This window comes from Babylonia areolata, chromosome 2 (genome assembly GCF_041734735.1).
Source record: "Babylonia areolata isolate BAREFJ2019XMU chromosome 2, ASM4173473v1, whole genome shotgun sequence".
Taxonomy (NCBI): domain Eukaryota; kingdom Metazoa; phylum Mollusca; class Gastropoda; order Neogastropoda; family Buccinidae; genus Babylonia; species Babylonia areolata.
The window spans coordinates 41317244-41341287 of record NC_134877.1 but is presented as its reverse complement, the minus strand read 5'-3'; the positions used below and the strand labels follow the sequence as shown (position 1 = coordinate 41341287).

General features: G+C 47.1%; 1 protein-coding gene across 1 annotated transcript in view; it reads right to left on the bottom strand.

The window, feature by feature from the left end:
- The window catches only part of LOC143301450 (uncharacterized), a 121197-nt gene that overhangs the window by 43291 nt on the left and 53862 nt on the right, over positions 1-24044 (bottom strand). The window contains exon 2 of the mRNA XM_076615754.1: positions 18111-18249. Coding sequence (XP_076471869.1) covers positions 18111-18228 — 118 coding nt within the window. The 5' untranslated portion in view covers positions 18229-18249. The remainder of the gene's footprint in view (positions 1-18110; positions 18250-24044) is intronic.

The following is a 24044-nucleotide window of genomic DNA, read 5'->3' as shown; positions in this document are numbered from 1 at the left end:
TATGTATGTATCCACTGAACGCGTCCCAAGCACAAAGTGAACCATAACTATCAGCCTGCAGCAGTAGCAGCCTGAACGTATGCCCGGCGGTCTCATCTATACATCTCAGTGTGTGTATGCATGCATGACCTGTTACCAACAGTGTTAGTGTCAGCCTGTGTATGTATGTACGTATATATGTATCCACGAACTTGTTCCTGCACAGTCTACCAGTATCAGCCAACAAGTAGTACACGACATACTCGGCAGCGGCCTGAGTTTAACTTTCAGTCTCTCTCAAGGAGGCGTCACTGCGTTCGGACAAATCCATATACGCTACAGCTAGGGAGATGCCTGACAGCAGTATAACCCAGCGCGCTTAGTCAGACCTTTGAGTGCGTGCATGTACCTATCAGAGTGGATTTTTTTCACACAGAATTTTGCCAGAGGACGTTTTAGTAGCCATGGGTTCTTTTTTCAGTGCGCCAAGTGAGCGTTGCACACAGTTCCTCGGTTTAATGTCTTTTCCTAATGATCAGATCACTGGTCTAAAATTCTGTTTAGATCAGTGGACCAGACGCTCGGTTTGATTTTTCCAGTCAAACTTGGGAAGAAAGGGCGAGAGCGGGATCCGAACCCAGACCTGATTGCATGCACGGCGGTATCTTCCATACACCACCTTAGTATATATATGTATACACATATATGTGTATGCATGCTTGGCCTGTTGCCAGCAAAGAGCGGAGTACAAGACACACACAGACTGTAGCCCTAAACGAATGCAGGCACTGTGGCGGTGTGATCGCCCACTGACCATGCCCAGCTTTACCTGTGGCCTGCCCTGGGGCGGTGCTCAGCGAAAAGAGCTGTCGGCGCGTGCAGTAAATCAGCACGCTCAATTAGCGCTGTGCTCGCGCTGCTTGTTCCGGACCCACTGGGCCGTGGCCCCGCCCTGTGCCCATGCGTGTCGCCACTTGAACCAACAAACACCTCTTCCCACCGCCTGTCTGGCACGCTGAGATGTTGGTAGTACTAGTAGTAGTAGTAGTAGTATGCGTGTGAGTCAGAGGTCTGGCACTACTGCAGCACAGCAGCGCACAAAACACGGTCGTGTATAGATCTCTGTCTGCGGGTATCCGTAGTCTTTCTGTAGGATGAGACGATAAACCGAAGTCCCCGTCAGTGTGCAAGGCAGCGAGCATTTAGCGGCGCAGGTTATTAAAGAACCCGCGGCAAACAAAAGGGTGGTTTGTAACTGGCAAAAATTCTGTAGACAAAACCCACTTTGATAGAAAAACAAATACACTTGCAGAGAGACAGAGAGAGAGAGAGAGAGAAAAAAAAAGAAAAAAGTGGCGCTTCACTTAGGCACTCTCATCGGGTTGAGCAGCCCAGGTTTCGCACACAGTTATGTTGTTACAATACAATACATTACAATGCAATACACAACACAATACAACACAACACAACACGATGCAAAACAGCAGTTTTTACACAATACAATAATCACCGAGCTGTCATCGGCCTTGCTGGAAACGAGTTACATTCTTGTCGCTGCTTCTGTTGAAGCCGAGTCAGCAAAGGAGGCGACATTCCTTCACCTTCACCTTCACCTTCACCTCTCCCGTAGTCTGGGTTCAGACCGTTGGGGCACCGCTGCTGACCTGGCCACCACTCCTCTCCACTCTTCACGGTTTTCTGATTTCCTCAGGGCGTCACCGAGCGTCAAGCCTGTCCACCCCCGGATGTTGTCTTCCCATCTCTTCTTCTGCCGTCCTCTCCTTCTGCCTCCTTGTACGGTGCCTTGCAGGAACGTTTTGGCAAGACCAGATGATCGGGAGATGTGTCCATACCATCTAAGTTTGCGTTTTTTCACTATGGACAGAAGGTCTTCGTAGGGTCCAATACTTTGCTGGATTCTGTTCTTCACTTCCGTGTTAGTGATGTGGTCTCTGTAGGAGATGCCAAGTAGTCTACGAAAGCATCTCATCTCGACAGCTTGGATTCTTCTCTCGATGTCTGCAGTCAGGGTCCAAGTCTCGCAGGCGTAGAGCAATATTGATATAACCAGGGAACGCATCAGTCTGATTTTTGAGCTGAGAGCGATGTTTTTGTTGTTCCAGATGGTGTTCAGCTTGTTGAGTGCCGTTGTTGTTTGGGCAATTCTCGAGAGTACTTCTGGTTTAGATCCTTCATCTGACACGATTGCTCCCAGATATTTGAAGCTGTGGACTGTTTTAAGCTTTTCGTCGTTGACTTTGATGTCAATGCTGATGCCGTTGGTGTTGTTAGTCATCAGTTTGGTTTTCTCCGCACTGATTTGCATTCCATACGATGTGGAGGCTTTGTCTAGATGTTTGACCAGGCTTGCCAGTTCTTCTTCTTTTCCAGCCAGTCCATCAATGTCGTCGGCAAAACGTAGGTTTGTGATTGTTCTGCCGCCTATGCTGACTGTTCCTACATGCTCTTCCAGTGCGTCAGTCATTATTCTTTCTAAGAAGATGTTGAAGAGTGTTGGGGAGAGTAGGCAGCCTTGTCTCACTCCGACTGTGGTTCTGAACCAGTCCCCGATGCTATTGTTGAGGTAGACGGCGCTGGTGGCTTTGTCATAGAGGTGCTGTATCAGTCTGATCAGGTTGGCGTTGATGTTGTACAGATTCATGGTAGCCCACAAAGCTGCATGCCAGACCACAAAGGTCTGGCATGCGACATTCCTACGGTATATATATATACATGTATAGTATGGTGACAGCAGTCTCTTCGGGCGACTTGCCCCGACTGTGTGCGGTGATAAACCGCCGAGAGGTTTCCTACTATACGGTGGTGGAGTGGAGTTTAACTACCTGTTGGCTGAAGTCTTTCAGGTCCAGTTGTTCAGGGCTGGGGTCTTGGTGTTGAGTTAATAAGATATCGTTTTTCGGTGCAGGTCCGATTTGCCTGTTCCCTTTCCGCTGACTCTTTGGTCGTGGCGCCACCCCTAAACGGCATCTTACGAACTGGACTCTGAGTGCCGTTTCGCCTACGCGCCGGTCCCGTTTCGCCTACTCAACCTTTCTCTCTCCTCCTTCTCTCTCTCTTTCTCTATCGCTCTCTATTACACAAACACACACACACACACAAACATACGAACATACACATGCACACACCAGTGTAAGTGTCCAGATACCACTCTCAGCTTACTTCAGTTTTCACGGAAGTGACTTCCGAGCGGATATAATAATACAATACAGTTTGGGATAAAACCGTCAGCGTCCAAAGGAAGAGAGGCGAAAACATTTTGTTGTAAATAAATTACCCCCACCCCCACCCCCCACACACATACCAAAACGACACAAGAGACCGGAAAGTAAGCTTCGGGACCACCATTTTACTGAGCGAGACGAATCGAGAATAGGCAAATCGGAACGACACCCGCTGTTGGAAGAGGCGAGTTGGTCACTGATATACATGTTTACATCTGGACACTGTTATGTATTATATATAACAATCTGTGGTGGTGGCTGAGTCTGGGAGTAAGGTCCGTCTGATGTTCACAGGTGGAGGAGAGGCTTCTTCAGGGCGACAGGTTTATGGTTTATGGTCAGTGGTGGTTTAGTTCTGTCATGGAAGGTGTTGTATGAGGCGGGTTGTAAATCACAGTCTTGCAGATGGTTTTAACAGAGAACGGTGTTGTTGTGTGTGTGTTTTTTTTTGTTTGTTTTTTTGTTTTTTGTTTTGTTGTTGTTGTTTTTTCACGTGAAAACGCCCCCAGATAACATTTTACCTTAAAACTGTTTGCGTCAGTCTAGTCTCATGGTAGCAAACCACTACGTATGTCTGACAATCACGACTTCATTTCATCTTTTCACTTCATCTTTTTCTCTTTCTTTAACTTCACACGATGACTTTGTCTGTCTGCCTCTGTGTGTGTGTGTGTGTGTGTGTGTGTGTGTGTGTGCGCGCGCGCGCGCGCGACTTGCATAGTATGAACGTGTGTAGGGAAGGGAGGGGAAGATGTACGTTTTCAGGTCGAGATGTTTTCTCTCTCTCTCTCTCTCTCTCTCTCTCTCTCTCATGAAGTGTTCACATACCCCTTCATTTGGGGGCCATGACCTGTAATGAATAAATCATCCGTATCTGCATCTCTCTCCTGTTCTCTTTCACACACACACACACACTCTCTCTCTCTCTCTCTCTCTCTCGCACGCGCGCGCGCACACAAGCACGCACACACACAAGCACGCACACACACACACACACACACACGCACACACGCAAGAGAGAGACAGGAAAAGAGGGAGGGGAAGAAACGAAGAAGGGAAAGAAAAACTACAGACAGAAATTACGATCTGAACAACAACAACAGCAGCAACAACAACGACGACGACGAAGACGTCTTCATTGACATTATGACGGTATCGATAATGTGTCTAACCAAAGGGGATCTTAAAGCAGCAAGGTCACTGAGTTTGAAGACACATAGCCAGACCCCGTAAAACTTCATCTTTTTTTGAACGTCATCAGCTTATTGTCTGCTCCCTGTCAATCTCTCCCTCATCACGGTTCAGTTGAACGAAATCAGCATTTCCTGTTTTGACCACCGAAAACCCATTTCACTAACTAGCATTTCGGAGCGTGACGGCTCCATTAAAAGTGTGTGTGTGTGTGTGTGTGTGTGTGTGTGTGTGTGTGTGTGTTTGTGCGTGTGTGTGTTTGTGCGTGTGTGTGTGTACACAAATTTCAGAAGAAGAAGGAGAAAGCAAAATCAAATGAAAAAAAACAACAACCCCGCATCCATTATATAGAAATGGCACAAGGGGTACGTGGCAGGACACAAGTCAAGAGCCTGGCGATCGGTCTGTCTGTATGTCTGTCCTCCAGAGTACTCCCATCCCTCATACCCACCCACCTCCACGTCCACACCAACCCACCCACGCACCACCAGCCACAAACACACACACACACACACACAGAGGCCCCCAGATGACCTTGGGGAGAAGAGGGAGGAATTAGCACCATACTTCCATCGATCTGCTTCACACTGTTGCTGCTGGCTGGCCGGCTGGCTGGCTGGGCTTGCTATGCTGTGTGTGTGTGTGTGTGTGTGTGTGTGTGTACGCGCGCGCGCAAGGACGCCGGCTGTTGAGCCATCTCGTGTTCCTTTTTTGCGCTTGTGACCCACCCCCTACTCCCACCCACCCACTTCCTCCTCCTCCATCCCCGCCTGACTCCCACTCCGGCCAGCTTGTCTCCATTCAATGACACAAGCTGTGATGTGTTCTGGTGTGTGTGTGTACGAATGTGTGTGTGCGCGCGCCTGAGTGCGTGTATGTTCGTGAAAGAGAGAGAGAGTGGGGGAGGGGGGGCAGAGATGTGTCTGCGTGAAGAAAGGACATGTGAGAGAGAATGTGCGTTGGTGTTTCTCTCTCTATCCCATGCACCTCTCTGTCAAGCTCTCTTTACTGATCAACTTCAAAATGGTCTTTTCCTCCCAAATGCGATTCCCTTTAAATCAAAAGCTAATAACCCAGAAGAAATGGTTTTTGTTGTGTTTTCTTGCTTTTTCTCTTGCACAAAGCAGTTCATACTCAAAGCCACTCTGAACCAGGGAAAAAACGAAGTAAACAGGTTGTCTGTACGTCAAAGTTTTTGCTTGTTTGTTTGTTTGACGTGACCACTTGGTCATAATAATTCCATTAATTTGCGATCATCCAGGTCACACTAATGGTCTCTAACCATGTCGTGACACAAGCCCGCATATGGCTGCCTTCTATTTTTTGGGAAGAGGAAACACATGAAAACCGAAAACGAGATGGAAGCAAGGATACAGGAGGGAGGTAGAATGAGAATGACGAAAAAGATACGAGGAAAAGTAAGACGTGTGGAGGAGAGCGGAGGAAGAGCAGGAATGGCTAAGGAGAGAGAATGAGGAATAAGAAGGACGGAGGGAGGAGAGGAAAGGAAGAATTAAAAGGACGGAGAGGAGAGAAGGAAGAGAAAGAAGGATGCAAAAAGAGGCAAAGAAGAGTAAGAAGGAAAGAGGAATGGGAAGGAAGAGGAAGACGGGCAGGGGAGAGGGAAGGAAGAGTTAGGACGGAGGAGAGGGAAGGGAAGAAGGACGGAGGAGAGGGAAGAAATGAAGGAGAAGGAAGGGAAGAAGGACGAAGGAGAGGGAAGGGAAGAAGGAGAGGGAAGGGAAGAAGGACGAAGGAGAGGGAAGAGATGGAGAGGGAAGGGAAGAAGGACGGAGGAGAGGGAAGGGAATAGTTAGAAGGACGGAGGAGAGGGAATGGATGGAGGAGAGGGAAGGGACGAAGGAGAGGGAAGAAGGAGGAAGGAGAGGGAAGGGAAGAGGGACGAAGAAGAGGGAAGAAATGAAGGAGAGGGAAGGGAAGAGGGACGAAGGAGAGGGAAGGGAAGAGGGACGAAGGAGAGGGAAGGGAAGAGGGACGAAGGAGAGGGAAGAGATGAAGGAGAGGGAAGGGAAGAGGGACGAAGGAGAGGGAAGGGATTGAAGGATGAAGGAGAGGGAAGGGAAGAGGGACGAAGGAGAGGGAAGAGGGATGAAGGAGAGGGAAGGGAAGAGAGACGAAGGAGAGGGAAGGGAAGAGTAAAAAGGACGCAGGAAAGCGAGAGTAAAATGGCGAAAAAAGAGGGAAGGACGTCTTGTTTCTTGCATTAACACATTTAAACACAGGGTAAGAATGACGGAAAAGGGATGGACGAGCAATTGGTAAGGACGAAAGGACGAGGGCGGGGTGGGGGAAGAAGGATGAGAACAGAGCCGTCCATCAAAGAACGAGAATCGAAGCAGCGCAAAGACCCTTGTAAGCTGAGTGCAGGCAAGTCTCCACGCTGATTAAACCCGCCATGGTGTATGTTCGCTTCACGGCTAGTCAAGACAGCCTACAACTTGACCCCGGTGTTGTGAAAATGACTGGGAATAACACTGACTGCAAGACGTTTGTTTGTGCGCTTGACTGTTGAACAGCCTGCATGCAGCCTCACGCGTGCAGTGAATAAGCCTGCAGGATTTTGGTCATGTTCGGTGCTCACCTGGGGGGGTGTGAGACAGGGGTGTGGGATGGGGGTGGGTAGGCCATTTTCATTACAAAGCACGGAGTAAGTCAGAAAGTGCACTGACCTTTGAAGATACTTCTCTCTCTCTCTCTCTCTCTCTCTCTCTCTCTCAGAGATGAAAATCACTTTATGTTTTGTTGTCCTGCTTTGTATGATTTAAGGATGAAATATATTCAGGCCAAATATTTTTTCATAATCCATGTCGGGTTTTTTTTTATATATATAATTTGCTTATGTCTACCAGGAACGAGATTGTACAATCTAATCTGGCGTTTTACGTTTCTAAAGCTTTGAAACGATTACATATGGTCACAACTTAGAGTATACAACTGAAATGATATGAATATCTATAATCATTATCATTTGTTTTGTTTTCGCTTTTCTGTTTTTTCTCCAATTATAAGAGGTGCTTGTGATATTGTTGTATGATTGCCCCCTTCAGTAAGGGGCCTTGGCCTAAATGGAATAAAACATTTCGCTCTCTCTCTCTCTCTCTCTCTCTCTCACACACACACACACACACACACACAACACACACACCCAACACGCACGCTCTCTCTCTCTCTCTTTGTGCCATCTTTATAAGTGCATTATAATAGCTCCTACCCCCACCCCACACACCCACCTCCCCCCCTTCCACCAACCACCCCGATCCCATTGGACCACTTCTAGACAATTCACCCAGCGCCAACACAGTAGCAGCAGTGAGGTATTAGCAGCTCTGTGGGAGAGAGAGAGAGAGAGAGAGAGAGAGGAGCACACCAAGCAAGCAAGCAAGCAAGCAACCAGTGGCCGTCAGCCAGTAGTGGAGCCGAGCGCCAGGGGCCCAATCACCCCCTCCCATTAAAACTCTTTCATCCGTGGCGGCGTCCATAATGGCGGTGATTAGGGCCAGGGCGGCAACCGTGTCCTTCCAACTGAGGTAGGTATTATCTCCGTGTGTTGGAGGATAGGAGGCGGCTCGACAAACCCTCGCTTCACCCCCATCTCTCGCTCTCTCTCTCTCCCTCTCTCTCTCTGTCCCTGTCTCTCTCTGTGTATCTCTCCTCTCTTTCTCTCTCCCCTCTCTCTCTGTCACTCTCTTTCTCTCTCTTAGAACAACGGCAGATCTGTAAGTCGGCCAAAGTGCTAATATCTTCACCGTTGGAAAATAAAGATTCATTCATTCATTCTGTCTCTATCTCTGTCTGTATATCTCTCTCTCCTCTCTCTCCCTTCTCTCTCTGTCCCTCTCTTTCTCTCTGTGTCTATCTCTGTGTATCTCTCCTCTCTTTCTCTTTCCCCTCTCTCTCTCTGTTCCTCTCTTTCTCTCTGTGTGTCTCTCTCTCTATCTCTCCTCTCTTTCTCTCTCCCCTCTCCGCCCCTCTCCCCTCTCCGTCCCTCTCTCTCTCCTCCCCCTCCCTCTCTCTCTCTGTACCTTTCTTTTTGTTCCGGAGGGAATGGCAAGTGGTGGTGGGGGGTGGGGGGGAGGGGGTAAGGTGGAGGGATCAGCGTAAGATTACACGCCGAACTTCCACCTGCGTGGGTGGTAAGGTGTGCTTTGTGTAGAAGGAAGAACGCTACTGAGATCTGCTATGACAATATTATAATAATATGGAGCCCAGTGGAGGTTATCTGTAGAGGGTGGGTGAGGGGGAGTTGGAAGTGAAATCAAAGAGCCTAGACTCCAAGCTCTTTGGTGAAAACACGGGGAGTCGTCGGCTGGCGAAAAGGACCACTTGAACGGCCTTGCTCGCTATGGGGGACAGAAGGACCACCTACTTATTTCTCTCCACACCCCTTTCTCCACCATGAAAGAGGCGGGAGGTGGGGGAAAAGAAACGCTACATGATTCTATTAGCTGTCTGGGAGGAAAACACCAACACAACCTTCTCACATGCGAATGGTTTAAATTCTCTCTCTCTCTCTCTCTCTCTCTCTTTGTCTGTCTGTCTCTCTCTCTGTCTCTTCTATCGGCCTCCAACCTACGCCCCCCCCCTCTCTCTCTCTCCTATCGGCCTCCAACCTACCCACACCCTCTCTCTCTCTTTCCCCTCTGCCTTCCTGCCTGCCCTGCCCCCCCCCCCCCCCCCCCCCCCCCCTCTCTCTCTCTCCGTTTTCCCCCTCTGCATGTCGTTGAAGGGAACAGCTACGGGAAATAAACACCCCCAACTACCCTTTCCCAGCCCCAACCACCGAATCTTTTCTCGATTTAATACGTAGTACAACGGCACAAAAGCGTTGTGTTATAAATACGTTCGGAGCATTCACAGACACCCCCCAAAATCGTTGTCATTCATATTAACACAAGCTGCCGGTGAATACAGCATTGGGTTTCATATTTCAGGACACATTTTTCAGCTGTTAAGCTTGTCTTTGCTCGATAGAAATCCAGTCAGTTCATGATAATCATCATACTGTGCTCTGTTCTGCTGTTGCTCCTGGCTGTATGCTTTGATGTCGCTTTCGTGTTGTCCTGCTGTGTGCTAAACACTGGTGTGTGTGTGTGTGTGTGTGTGTGTGTATGAAGAGAGAGAGAGAGAGAGAGTGTGTGAGAGAGAGAGAAAGAGTGTGTGTGTGTGTGTGTTGTGATATCTCACCCTTCTGGAAAAAGACTTGAAATTCCAACATCAGAACCTCAAATGTCGGACGTGTTGATGACGGGCATAATAGTCGAGTGGTTAAAACGTTGGACTTTCAATCTGAGGGTCCGGGCTTCGAATCTCGGTAACGGCGCCTGGTGGGTAAAGGGTGGAGATTTTTACGATCTCCCAGGTCAACATATGTGCAGACCTGCTTGTGCCTGAACCCCCTTCTTGTGTATACGCACGCAGAAGATCAAATACGCACGTTAAAGATCCTGTCATCCATGTCAGCGTTCGGTTGGTTATGGAAACAAGAATATACCCAGCATGCACACCCCAGAAAGCGGAGTATGGCTGCCTTCGTGGCGGGGTAAAAACGGTCAAACACGTAAAAGCCCACTCGTGTGCATACGAGTGAACGTGGGAGTTGCAGCCCACGATCGAAGAAGAAGAAGAAGAAGAAAGTGTTGATGTTACAGTACCCCCTTTACTTCGTGAGAAGTCGAGCTCCAGTGCTGGCAAACCAATGACCGTCATCAACAGATGTGCCCAGAAAATAAAAACCCGGACAGCTCGCTTGCTCGTCTTGCTGGCTTGTGTACCTGCAGCACTGACCTACAGTGCTATGTGTGTGTCTGAGGTGATGCTGTGTTGCAGACAAGAGGCAGAGAAACAAGGTAAAAGAAACACACACACACAAAACACAAGAACAAAAGGTAACTGATTCCCGGACATCAGTGGGTGCAACACTGATCGATATCATACTGTGCTTGCTACTGACTGCATGCTGCTTGCTATGGAGTCTTTACACGGCTTTAGTGTTTGCTGCTGCCATGTCTGTGTTGGAAGAAACAAAACAAACAGGCAAGCAGCCAGCTCTTCTGATCACAGGGAAAAAAAAAGAAAAAAGAAAAAAAAAAAGCGGGGAAAAAAAGAAAGAAAAAAAAACACACCCCAAAACAAAAACAAAAGCGGGCGTGATTGGACAAAAAATACGGGCGTGATATTATCTTTGGGAACTGAACAGTTTGTTCATTATCAGCAGTAAATATTCATCATTATTACTGCTGTTATTATCAATATCATCATGTTTATTATTACTGCTGTTATAATCATTATCATTATTGTTAGGGATATTTCTAGAACTCGTAACAATACAGCACTACGTGCGTTTACACTGACGCCATGAAGAGCGCTGATACGCACTCATACTACCATTTTTATATATACAAGTGTACGGGATGATGACGCAATGGAAGTCGAATGTTGTCACTGGTTGATTCAATATCTAAATTTCCTTTCCATAGCTTCCCCTCCTCCCTCCCCTCCCATCTTTACAAGCATCCGTCAAACTTTTTTTCTTCTTCTTTTTTTAAGAATGAGAATCTTCTTCTTCGTTAGTGGGCTGCAACTCCCCCGTTCACTCGTATGTACACGAGTGGGCTTTTACGTGTATGACCGTTTTTACCCCGCCATGTAGGCAGCCATACTCCGTTTTCGGGGGTAGAATGAGAGTAGAGGTTGATTAATATTGGCACGTACTCGTCTTAACCTCCCACACATCATTCTCTGCGTGCTGGAGTGACGAAGCCTCACTAGCATGGCCATGGGTGTGGGAGCAGTGAGGAATTAAAAATTGCACAATGCTGTGCTGTCCAGTGGTGATGACGTGCGCTGAAAGTGTCTCTGCCTTCCGCCTCACCACCCTCCCAGTGTGTGTGTGTGTGTGTGTGTGTGTGTGTGTGTGGAGCGGTGGCTCAGTGGTAATGCGCCCGACAAGGAAGCGAGTGTCCACGTGTTCAAGTCCCTCATGTACAGACCGGAATTTTTACTCCCACCCCCTCCACCTCCCCATTCCATTAGACCTTGACTAGTGGACTGGATGCTAGTCTTTCGGATAAGACGGATAAACCAAGGTCCCGTGTGCAGCATACACACTTAGCGCACGTCAAAGAACCCCGCGCCAAAAAAAAGGGTCGTTCCTGGCAAAATCATGTAGAAAAATCTTCTTTGGTAGCAATATCAAACGCGCTAACAGACAGAAAGAGAAGAAATATGGTGGTGGCTCTCTCTCTCTCTCTGAGTCTCTCTCTCTGAGTCTCTCTCTCTCTCCGGGAAAAGCAGCCCCGAATTTCATACACAGAAATCTGTCCTGACTAAAAGTACTGACTAAAAGTAAAACGACACGATACAGTACTATACGACACAGTACGATACAATACCACACTACCACACAATACATCGTGTTACTATATAATACAGCACGATACGATACGATACGATACGATACGATACGATTTGTGGCAGAGGATTCGTGGGCCGGGAGAAGGGTGTGGGGAGCAGTAGAGAGGAGGCGGCCTACCCACAGACGTAACACAAGTCACTAGGCCTACCCCACTCACCTATCTGAAGGACCCGCCCGTGAAACAGCATCACAAACCAAGCCTGCTTGGCTGACATAAGACGGTCACTGCCTGCAGGCGATGCCGCACACAGGGACTTGTAAATGTTTGTGTTTTTTGAATTGGTCGGTGTGCCACACACACGCTGTTCTTCTGACAGAACAAAACGAGTGAGTTCATACTGTCTGTGTGTCTGCCTGAGCCTTCAGCCCCCTGTGTGTGGAGAGTGGACAGTGACAAAAAAAAAAAAAAAAAAAAAAAGACAAAACAAAAAAAGTCCACATCAAAAGCCTCTGATCCTCGGCGAAGCGTAGCAATGGGACACTGAGTCATCGACGATACTTTGCGCGTGCACGTGCACGTGCACACACACACACACGTGCACACACACACACACACAAATGCGCAAGCACGCACACATACACAAACACACCACACATGTACACGCACACACGCGCACATACATGGAAACACAAACACGCACGCGCACATACACGCATAAACACGCACATACATGCACTGACACACACGCACGTAAGCACGCATGCAAGCACACGCACACTCACGTACACACACACACACACAAACACGCCCGCGCGCGCGCGCGGTTAGGATGAAGAGGGATATCAATATTTAGTTTGAATACGTCCGTGCTACGTTCGGAGGTAGCACTTGAAAAAAGAGGGGCAAAAAAGGTTACCCTTACCCCCAGGGGAAATACGTTTCGATCCATCAGCAAATGGCAGACGTCTGACACCGACATAAAATAACATCGTCATACACACCACACGTGATAGAGATATATTCGTGCAAGATGACAAGTCCACTTCCGCTAAAAAAGTATAAACTGCTTAAAAAAATAAATTAAAAAATAATATAGAATAAAAACTCCGTAACCCCCATCCCCTCAACACCCGCTTCCCTTCTAAATCTGTCAAAACCTGAAGCACTTCATCTTGAAGACGAGCGCTTTCCCTTCTGTTTCCCTGCCCGACCTCCTCCTCTCTCTCTCTCTCTCTCTCTCTTTCTCGCCGCACCAGTTCACCTCTGTGGGGGCCGTTCGTTCGTTCCATGTACTGGTGGTATACCGTACTGAAAAATGTATGTAATACGCGTCTGACGTGAGAGCCAGCGCGCGCGCTCGTGCGAGCGTGTGTGTGTGTGTGTGTGTGTGACTGTGTTTGTATGTGTGTGTGTGTGTGTGGCTGCGTGTGCGTGCACACATAATACACAACCACAAACAAAGGGAGAGGCAGAGAGAGAGAGAGAGAGAGATACAAACCAAACTGATCAAACTCAGAGGAGATAATGATTACGCAGGCATGGAAGTGGGTGTGGGTGTGGATGTTCTGAACAGACACAGGTGAAGGAAGGAAAGAGGTAAGGAAAAAGAAAGAGGAGGGGAGGGGGGGGGGGGAGGGAGAGAGAAAGGCGTGATGATAATGATAGATGTGCAGGGAAGGTGGGAGGCAGGGAGGGAGGGAGGGGGGGGGGGCATGAGGAGCTGCTCACTGTATGGCTTTCTCTTCACATTAAACTTCCCCGACCGGCCTACCGTGAATGACAGATGAGGCATGTGAGAGCATCCAGCACCTCTTTCACTTCCCCTTGACTTGCCTTGTCTTGCCTTGCCCAGCACTGATGCTGTTGGTGTGTGTGTGTGTGTGTGTATGTATTGTGTGGGTGTGTGTGTGTATTATGTATGTGTGGGTGTGCGTGCGTGTGGGTGGGTGTGCGTGCGTGCGTGTGTGTGTGTGTGTGTGTGTGTGTGTGTGTATGTGTGTGTGTGTGTGTTCGCCTCTCTGCTTATAAGTTGTCTCATATTTCAGAAAGTATAAGGCATCGGATTCTCTCTCTCTCCCCCTCACTCCTCTGTTTAAAGTGCAAGCACACACACACACACACACACACACACACACACACCTTTGTTGCAAGTACATACACACATGTTCTTGTATGCACATACACAGACATCTGTTACAAGTGCACACCCACCAGTCCACCCACCACACACACACACACACACACACACACACACACACACACTACCTGTATAATCATAACAAAATCTGAAAACATCACACTCTGGCTGCTTTGTTCAACACACAGTGCAGTGAGGGCCACAGCTGAATGACTGAGAGTGGCGGTTTGTCCAGACGAGTACTGACCAGACAGGTCACGACATGCAGGTTTCAGTTTTCAATATCCACTGTTCACCAGCTGGTCAGCCGTCAGTGTTATCTGTGTGCTGCTTCTGTCCGTGCCTGGATCGTCCAGTCTAAAGGAAACTCTGTAAGGTGTTACGTTTACTTCCAAGTTATCAGTCAAGAAAAGAGTGCTTTGATTTTTTTATGGTATCTTTTTCATCTTCTTTAAAATAAGCTCTGAGAGAGAGAGAGAGAGAGAGTGTGTGTGTGTGTGTGTGTGTGAATGAGCGAGCGAGCGAGCCAGAAAAAAGTATTTCCAGGAGACTGGTAGAGACAGGGACAGCGGGACAGACTGGGAGACAGCAAAGAACAGGCAGTGTATACCACACAGAGAGCAAATATTCGTACATACACAGCAAACATTCGCGCGCGCGCGCGCGCACACACACACACACACAGAGAAAAAACACACATATTAAGCACACAACACACAGCCAGCCACCTCCCACCACACACAGAGAAAGGGGAGGGGCCCAAAGTGGGGAGGGGAGGGGAAGAAGGTGGAGCTGTCAGGGCAGGTGATAAATCTCTCACCCAGGATTATCCCTGACCTTGTCGACCCCTGGACCGGCTCTGTAGAAGTTGGCTCCACCAGCCCCTTGCCTCGCCCCCCCCCCCCCCCCAACCCCTCCCTTCTTCTCTCTCTGTTTGTCTCTGTCTGTCTGTGTCTCTCTCAGAAGATGAAGAGTTGATAAACCTGATGGCAAAATTTTTATCAGAAGCTTTAAAGATTCGGCAAAAGAAAAACCCCACCCAACAACTTCAAGTTAAAAACTGCTTGGTTAGACAGATTTGACATTGTCCTCTGTAATCACCTGATGGAATCTGTTTCACTAATGGAATAATCAGTTGGGTGGTACTGGTTGCTACCATTTTTCTTCAAGGAAAGAACTTTCTTTCTGTTTTATTTCAACGTTTGCTTTCACCATATTAATTCATTTATTCTAATGGCTTGTCATACAACGAAAACATGTGGGCGCATTCACACGTCATAAGGATCTCATAGCCAATGACATTAAAGTGTCAGTGTCAAAAGTTTCTCTCAGTCAAATGGTTTAGTGGAAGGTATATGAGCATGTTGCTTATGTCATTAACCAATTGAGACTTTAATCTCTCTCTCTCTCTCTCTCTCTCTCTCCTTACCTCTCTCGCACCACACCACACGCACGTCACGTGCTCACGTGAGTGGAGTGCAGAAACTAAAAAAAAAAAAAGCAATACAAGGACGCCACACCAGCGCTGTTACCCCACACCCTCACCCCGAACCCTCCCATATCCCCGCCCCTCCCACACCCCCTATCAGGTCCACTCCCAGTCTGTCTCGGTCTCGAACAATAAGCGAAGTGAAGAATAATCCAGTGCATGTTGATTCTACTGTTCGCAGATAAATGTTCGTTGTGTGTACTGAGTTCCAGACAACAGCACTGTACCTACCGTTTCTTGTGACGCCTACGACTATTCGTGCCTTGTGTTTGTGATCGATCTGTCTGTATTCTTTTGCCTCTCTCTCTCTCTCTCTCACTCTCTCTGTCATTATCTCATGGTCTTGAAGGAATGGTTAGGGAGCGGACGCGGTGGGTAGTTGGGGAGGACGAGAAAGGATGATGGGTGTGGAAACGAAAGGAAGAAAGCATAGGAAAAAAATAGTCAAAGAGAAGCAGAAGAAGAACAGTGGTGGTGATAGCAGCTCCGCCCCGCTGATCCTTCCAGCCATCTGTCTGTAGCAGCTTCTTGTTGACATCACTCGGTGGATCTATCTCCCTGCCTGTGTACACGTTCCTGACCCAGCCGGTCTTAACATGGAAACGGAACTTCCCCACCCCTTCTCCCCAGCCATACACACACGCTACGTAGTTTATTTTGTTTGTTTGTTGTTTTCCTTATTCCGTTTGACGTAGTATTCGTTGGTAAAGATTGTGCTTTTGGATAGAATATCCACATCGTTGGTAAAGATTGTGCTTTTGGATAGCCTATCCACATCGTTGATAAACACTGTGCTTTTGGATAGCCTACCCACATAGTTTTCGTTGGTAAAGATTGTGCTTCTGGATAGCCTATCCACATGTATCCAGAATCAGAAAATCGTCACCAACTAATTTCCTCCTCTTTCCGCTGGCTGCACAGAGACAAAACGAGTACATAAGACGGTATGACTGCTAAGACGGTAATGAGGAGGAAGACGATGAAGATGACATAATGAAGAGGAAGACGATGAAGATGACATGGGCAGAGTGCAGCCCCAGTCGTGCAGCCAGGCCTGTGCTGTCATAAAGCACGGACATCACGTTCTGGCCAGGGGGTCGGAAGGGAGGGAAGAAGGAGAGGAGGGATGGGGGTATGGATCGATAGAAACGATTTCTGCTCGCTCTCTCTCTCTCTCTCTCTCTCTCTCTCTCTCTCTCACTGTGTGTGTGTGTGTGTGTGTGTGTGTGTGTGTGAATAGTCTCCACTCTGTTGCATGCATAAAGTCTGTTTTGTCAGTTTACTTGAAATCTGTTTAATAGAGATGCAGAGAGAGAGAGAGAGAGAGAGAGAGAGAGACTCAACGAACCCGTGAGAAATGAAAGAAGAACGATGAATGCATTGTTCCAACCTCAAATCTCGATAATGTTATCAAGAACAGAACGTCTAGATGTCTCCGAACACCTAGATGTAAATTTACCTTTAGACCCCTGGTAAAATGATCATGGTGTCCGCGGATCAACTGGGCTTTTTAGTAACAAACAAATACATAAATCAAACTGATAAAGATAAATGAGATTCAGATATTTAACACCAGAACTATTGTAATGTGAGTCGTACATTGATCGAATCCAGTTTATCAACTCTATTTTTACTTGTGCACGTGCACAACGGCAGGGGTTGAAGGGTTGGTTTCTCGATACCCGACAGCAAAACGCTGGTCACATGCGTCAGTTACAAAGCAGTTCTGACGTCTTTTCAAAACTGTATGTTTCCGGAGCTTCTTGTCCATATTGGTGCATCGTGTTTGTGTTGAGTGGGTATGCAGCCGTGGATGAAATGTGATTTGAACGACGTTCGTAGTTTGTGCAATTTCTGCAGGTCATTTCAATCAGTCTGGTATATCTGTGAAATAGCAATTCTGTCGATTCTTTTTAATCGCAGTCGATTACCGTCTTTCTGGGGTGGGGTGGGTGGAGGGGTGGGTTGTTATGTTCTGTGCTATGGGCACTTTGTCACCACTCCTTGCTCAACTAACAACCCGCGCAGCCTCCCTGCCTGCCATCATTGTCTAAGAATATCACGAAAATACCTACATTAAAAACTTGCTAGGAAAAAAAAAAATTGTTCTTCATGCTTATGATTTCAGACACTATTATGATTTGGGAAAAAAATTTATGCAAAATACCAGCAGGAAAATGAAACAATCCATGCTGACTGTATGCCTGGTACGGGGATTAAAAGGAATGAACGGCACTGACTCCCCGTGTAAGTTAGTGCTGACAGCACTGAGCAGTCGCAACAGCCACATCATCAACAGCGTCACAGAAGACACAGAGTGAATGCCACGAGTACGTGGAATATTAGACTTTTTCTTTTTAATTCAGCGTAGTAGATATACACACCCACATACGTCAATACAAGGCGAATGTGCGTTCATCAACACAGCCCTGTCCCACACACACACACACACACACAAGGGACAAGAGCATACGTTCAGACAGAAGAAAAGAGAAAGAGAGATGGAGAAAAAGAAAAGAAAAAAAAAAGCACCCATACAGACCTTCGCACACACATACAGCATCCACAATGAATACAGCACTGATGGAAAAGAAGGAACAGGCACAAGTACAAGATCACATGGACGACAACACATGCACGCAAGCACACACACACACACACACACACACACACACACTGACAAGGTGTCCACTCACAAGAATGGAGACATTCCACAATGGTAGTGGCGTCGATGAGGTATCCACCACACAGGGCACACAGCAGGTGCGGGTTCAGTTCACAGATGCGCAGGCGGGTTCGTTTCTTCTCCGCCATGGCGCCCGGCCTTCACTTCCACTGCAACACACAACAACGACAGCACACCGTTACCACGCTGACACCACACAGCAACACACCGTTACCACACTGACACCACACAGCAACACACCGTTACCACGCTGACACCACACAGCAACACACCGTTACCACGCTGACACCACACAGCAACACACCGTTACCACACTGACACCACACAACAACACACCGTTACCACGCTGACACCACACAGCAACACACCGTTACCACGCTGACACCACACAGCAACACACCGTTACCACGCTGACACCACACAGCAACACACCGTTACCACACAACAACACACCGTTACCACACTGACACCACACAACACACCGTTACTACACAACAACACACCGTTACCACGCTGACACCACACAGCAACACACCGTTACCACACTGACACCACACAGCAACACACCGTTACCACGCTGACACCACACAGCAACACACCGTTACCACACTGACACCACACAGCAACACACCGTTACCACACTGACACCACACAACGACAGCACACCGTTACCACACTGACACCACACAACACACCGTTACTACACTGACATTACACAACAACACACTGTTACCACACTGACACCACACAGCAACACACCGTTACCACGCTGACACCACACAACACACCGTTACCACACTGACACCACACAGCAACACACTGTTACCACGCTGACACCACACAACACACCGTTACCACACTGACACCACACAACACACCGTTACTACACTGACATTACACAACAACACACTGTTACCACACTGACACCACACAGCAACACACCGTTACCACGCTGACACCACACAACACACCGTTACCACACTGACACCACACAGCAACACACCGTTACCACACAACAACACACCGTTACCACACTGACACCACACAGCAACACACCGTTACCACACTGACACCACACAACAACACACCGTTACCACACTGACACCACACAACAACACACCGTTACCACACTGACACCAAACGATAAGTAGATCTATTTCTGCATCCAACAACAGTTAAAAAAACCTTTTTGACCTGGGCTTCCAGTTCCAGTACGCATAAGTACGTTGAAAACCGTTGATGCTCCCAGATTTACAGAATTTGGAGGGTGTGGAAGAATCTGCGTTTGCCTGGTGGAAAAAAAAGGGGGGTGGGGTGGAGGGGGCGAAGGTCTGTGTGGAAATGGGGTAGGAAGGGAGGACTGTCACACATACTGCTGATTGTGGGAATTTGTTAAAATGTTAATGTTCACATTTGAATGTTATCGTTTAAAAATATAATGATGATAAAAAACAAAAACAAAACAAAAACAAGTAGAAGAAGGTGGTGGAGTTGAATGGTGAACCTGGGGTAAGCAAGGAAGAAAAAGCGTGGAATGTCTGGCAAACCAAATGTAACAACGGAAAGAACAAAATTAACAAACGTTTTAGCTACGAGTTAATCGCGATGTATAAAATTCTGATCGAACGCACCAATCCAAATGATCTCTGGTACAATGGCTCTGAACTAGCGACGGGCACACAGAAGGTAACGTGAAGGCACACTCCTACCGACAGGAATACAGTACACAAATCGCCGAATAATCGTTCACGAAAACACATAGAGATAGAAACGAAACTATCATAACTTTGTAAAGAACACGAAGCAGTTGCAGAATTACGTTTTACGGCACAGCTATCAGACCCTGCTGCTTGTCGCTATTCGTTGGCAGGCCACTCTCACGTGGACAGGTTTCAACCCCAGTCTTTTTTTTATTTTATTTACCTCTTGATCATTTCCCACCAATTCAATCCAAACCTATCCTTCCAGTAAAAAAACACAGAAGTAAATGTATTCCGTCAAAAAGGGTTAATTAAAGATCGGCATATTACAGATCAAAACTACAAAATTCGAGAAAGCGGGTTAAGCTTTCGGAATCTTTGATTTTTTTTCCCTTCAGAAATGACACCAGAGAATATATTCAACAATAGGTGGTCAATGATCGACACAAACGCACACAGATCATTATGTACCAAAATGAACGTAGAGTGACTGACATCATCTTTCTCAGCGAACCCTTCTGACAGTAAAAACTGAACACTTCCCGTCTAGACACGACAGCCTAGTGGTAAAAAAAAGAAGAAAAAAAGAGAGAAAAAAGAAGTTGTCACTTCCCAGCCTGCGTGGTACAGTAGTTGTGGAAGAACCACACTATCCCCATCCCTCTATGTTGGTGGTGGTAAAACCAGGTCCTCTCACTTCCCCTGTTTTGTGTGGCGGTAAAACCGACAGTCGTCGTCACTTCTCGTTGCAGTGTGTGTCGCGCGCTAAAACAACCATTTCCTTTGTGACTGTCGTGGTAAAACCAACACTTCATAGTTCCCGTTACTGGTATGATCATAAAACTCTGTGTGTGTGTGTGGGGGGGGGGGGGGGGGGAGGGGGTGCTTTCAGAGGTTTCTTGAGGACAGGAAAGAATGCCACTGACTGAACAGATGAAGTTGTGTCATTGTGCGTGGCGCACCAAACAACAGGTGACTTTATCGTGAAGGAAAGAGGAAGTGAAACACACCGCATGGGATGTGGCTCCTCAACAACTCCCTTTCAAACTCCTTTCTGTGCAAAAACACTCCTCTGACATGTCATGCTTCTGTCACTATTATCATACGAGTTACCATTTCTGGGGAAAAATTATTAGATCAAAAGTAATTTCTTGTGTTGTTAACCTTTCGTTGTACAAATGAAACACACATGCGCAAACATGCACACTCGCACGAACACACACACACACACGCATACACACAGTGAGCGAGATAGGACGTGGGAGGGTTGGGGAGGACATCAATTCATCTCTTGTTTTAAAACAGAATCCAACAAACTATGCTCATGATCTGTCAAAGCATTTCATCATACACCGAATACCACTGGAAGTCATACTGCGTTGAATAACTGTTGGCTTCACAGGCTGGTTGGCTCGTATTTCACACAGCCCGCTGACACGACAAACCCACGAGATCAGTGACGAGGACCAGCAATGTATATTATTCATATACTGACTCAGACTGACATTTATCTCAGGGGAAAATGCCGGTGAAATTAGCCGGGTATTGTTTCAGTATTTCATTTTGTGTTCAAACTGATATTTCATAAATTCAGCATGCAATGGATCCCCCCCCCCTCCCCTTAAACAAAATGGCCTCATGCGCTGCTTAAAAAATCGAAATATTTTACGATCCTCTTATGGTACACGCGCGCACACTGGACGTGCATGTGCATGAAAAGTGGGTGAGCTAGCAGACAGACGGAGAGACAGACAGGCTTGCAAATGAGCGGGGGCTCGCGTTCAGAGAGAGAGAGAGATCATTAGTAGCGTTTCTTCCACTGCGGTTGACTGGGCAACGAGGCTCGGCAGACGGAGTGCGGATGATGATAATCATCAGAAACACGGCTCATTACACGTTGTTAGGTCTGGAGATCTGCACACACGTCGCTTTGCTGGAACGGGTTGTATGTGGCCTGAACTATTGCCGCATCAGTAGGCTACATAGTCTGTAAGTTAACTGTGTCACAAGACTACAGTGTCTATGACTGAACAGTGTCAACAGGCTACGGTGTATATGGCTGAACAGTGTCAACAGGCTATGTGTCTATAACTGAGCAGTGTCAACAGGCTACAGTGTCTATGAACAGCGTGTCAACAGGCTACAGTGTCTATGACTGAACAGTGTCAACAGGCTACACTGTTTATGAATAGTGTGTCAACATGCTGACAGTGTCTCCACAAGACTGCTAAACTGTTTTGGGATCGCACAAATCAGGCACATATACAGTTTGGCGAAGCCTGGAAATCGAAAAAGAGCAAAAATTTACCAAAAAAAGATAAACAAATAAATAAATTGTGGCTAAAATGGTGATTTGTGAAAACCTATAAACTGTCAGACTTACTATCTTACAAACTTGGCGTAAACCTGATGAGGAAAAAAAAGAAATGTTCTGATAATGTATGTCACATGTATAGCTGGTCCAGATGTTTTGTTTAGATGTCAGTCGATACTTTTGATCTTTCACGTTGCAAAGTCATCGTGAAACATGTACAAAATATATTGCCAATGCTTGCCAGTAGCTCAAGTGTCAAGTTGTCATCAAGCGTCAGTCACTGATGTCACCGTTGCACGGAGTAGCTCCAACAGACACCGGACGTAGCGTTACCAGATGATCAGCTTTTATTTCGAGTACCATGAATTCCGGATACGATCTTTCCAGGTAATATAAACTGTTAACCTCCAGTCTAGGCAAGGTCACGTGTTTCGGAACGATTGAGGTGTGAGGCCACAGACCAGAAGACATCGTGGGAAGTAAAAAGGAGAACAAGGAGAACAAGAAGGAGACCACGTGGGAAGTAAGAAGAAGGAGAACATGGACAAGAAGAAAGAGAACACGTGGGAAGTAAGAACAAGGAGAACAAGAAGAAGGAGAACACATGGAAGAAAGAAGAAGGAGAACAAGAAGAACACGTGGGAAGTAAGAACAAGGAGAACAAGAAGAAGGAGAACACATGGAAGAAAGAAGAAGGAGAACAAGAAGGAGAACACGTGGGAAGTAAGAACAAGAAGGAGAACACATGGAAGAAAGAAGAAGGAGAACAAGAAGGAGAACACGTGGGAAGTAAGAAGGAGAACAAGGAGAACACGTGGGAATTAAGAAGAAGGAGGACAAGAAGAGGAACAAGGAGGAGGAAGAGGGGGAAGAAGAAGAGACAACTAATAATAAAAGTAAATGGCATCTGTATAGCGCATTTGTCAAACTTGGACTCGATACGCTGGCAATCGCCCATTCAGACGCAGCCATACCTGAGAAGGACTAACCACACTCCACCATGCACACACGCACCCATGAGCAGAAAACAGCTCAAATTAACAGTGGATTAAAAAAATATATAAAAAAAATAATGAATTAAAAAACGTCTCAGATAACAGAGTAGTTTTTTTTTCTGGGATTTGAACAGAAGGGGTGGGGGTGTTGCTTGGTTCCGAAGACAGACACTGCAGATAGAGGAAGCACAAAAACTGAAAATGCGGTATAGCAGAAGTGAAACAATGGGTTGATTAAACTTGTCAGCACCTCCGCTCGCCCTTTGACCCACCCCCCTCCACATGCTGGCTAGACCCATGTGGTTTTAGGGTGATTTCCTTGAAAGCGTAATTTTAGTTTTCGTTTCTTGTGGACTTCAGGACGTGTCGGCTTCCACTGTGATTGGTTCCAGTGTGTTAGAGTGACCAGTCACTGTCATAACGAATATAAGCAATATATATATATATATATATATATATATATATATATATATATATATATATATATATAAAGAAACCCGAAGACGCCAGTACCTTTTCACTCACAGTCACGCACAACCAGGTTTCAAAAGCTCCAAACCAAGGATGAAAGTAACTGTCGTGTTCAAGAATATAAACATCTGATGCAAACATCTCCCCTCCTTCCCTGTCTTGGTCGTGTGGCAGTGTGGCAAGAAGCCAGGCAGACATGGCCCAGAGATAGACAGAGACAGAGAGAGAGGGGGAGGGGGACTGCAAAAGAGCAGCTCTGGTCGTTGTTCACCTCTTGTCGGATACCCCACTTGCTGCACACACACATACACAGAGACATACAGGCGAGGAAAAGACAGTGTGTTTAATACTCTCTCTGGGCGAGGTATGCATGAATGTGGGTAACAGCCAGGCAAGGAGGGGGAAGGGGGGGGGGTACAGGGAGAACAGCCAGCGGAAGCTCCCCACCCCCACCCCACCCCCCG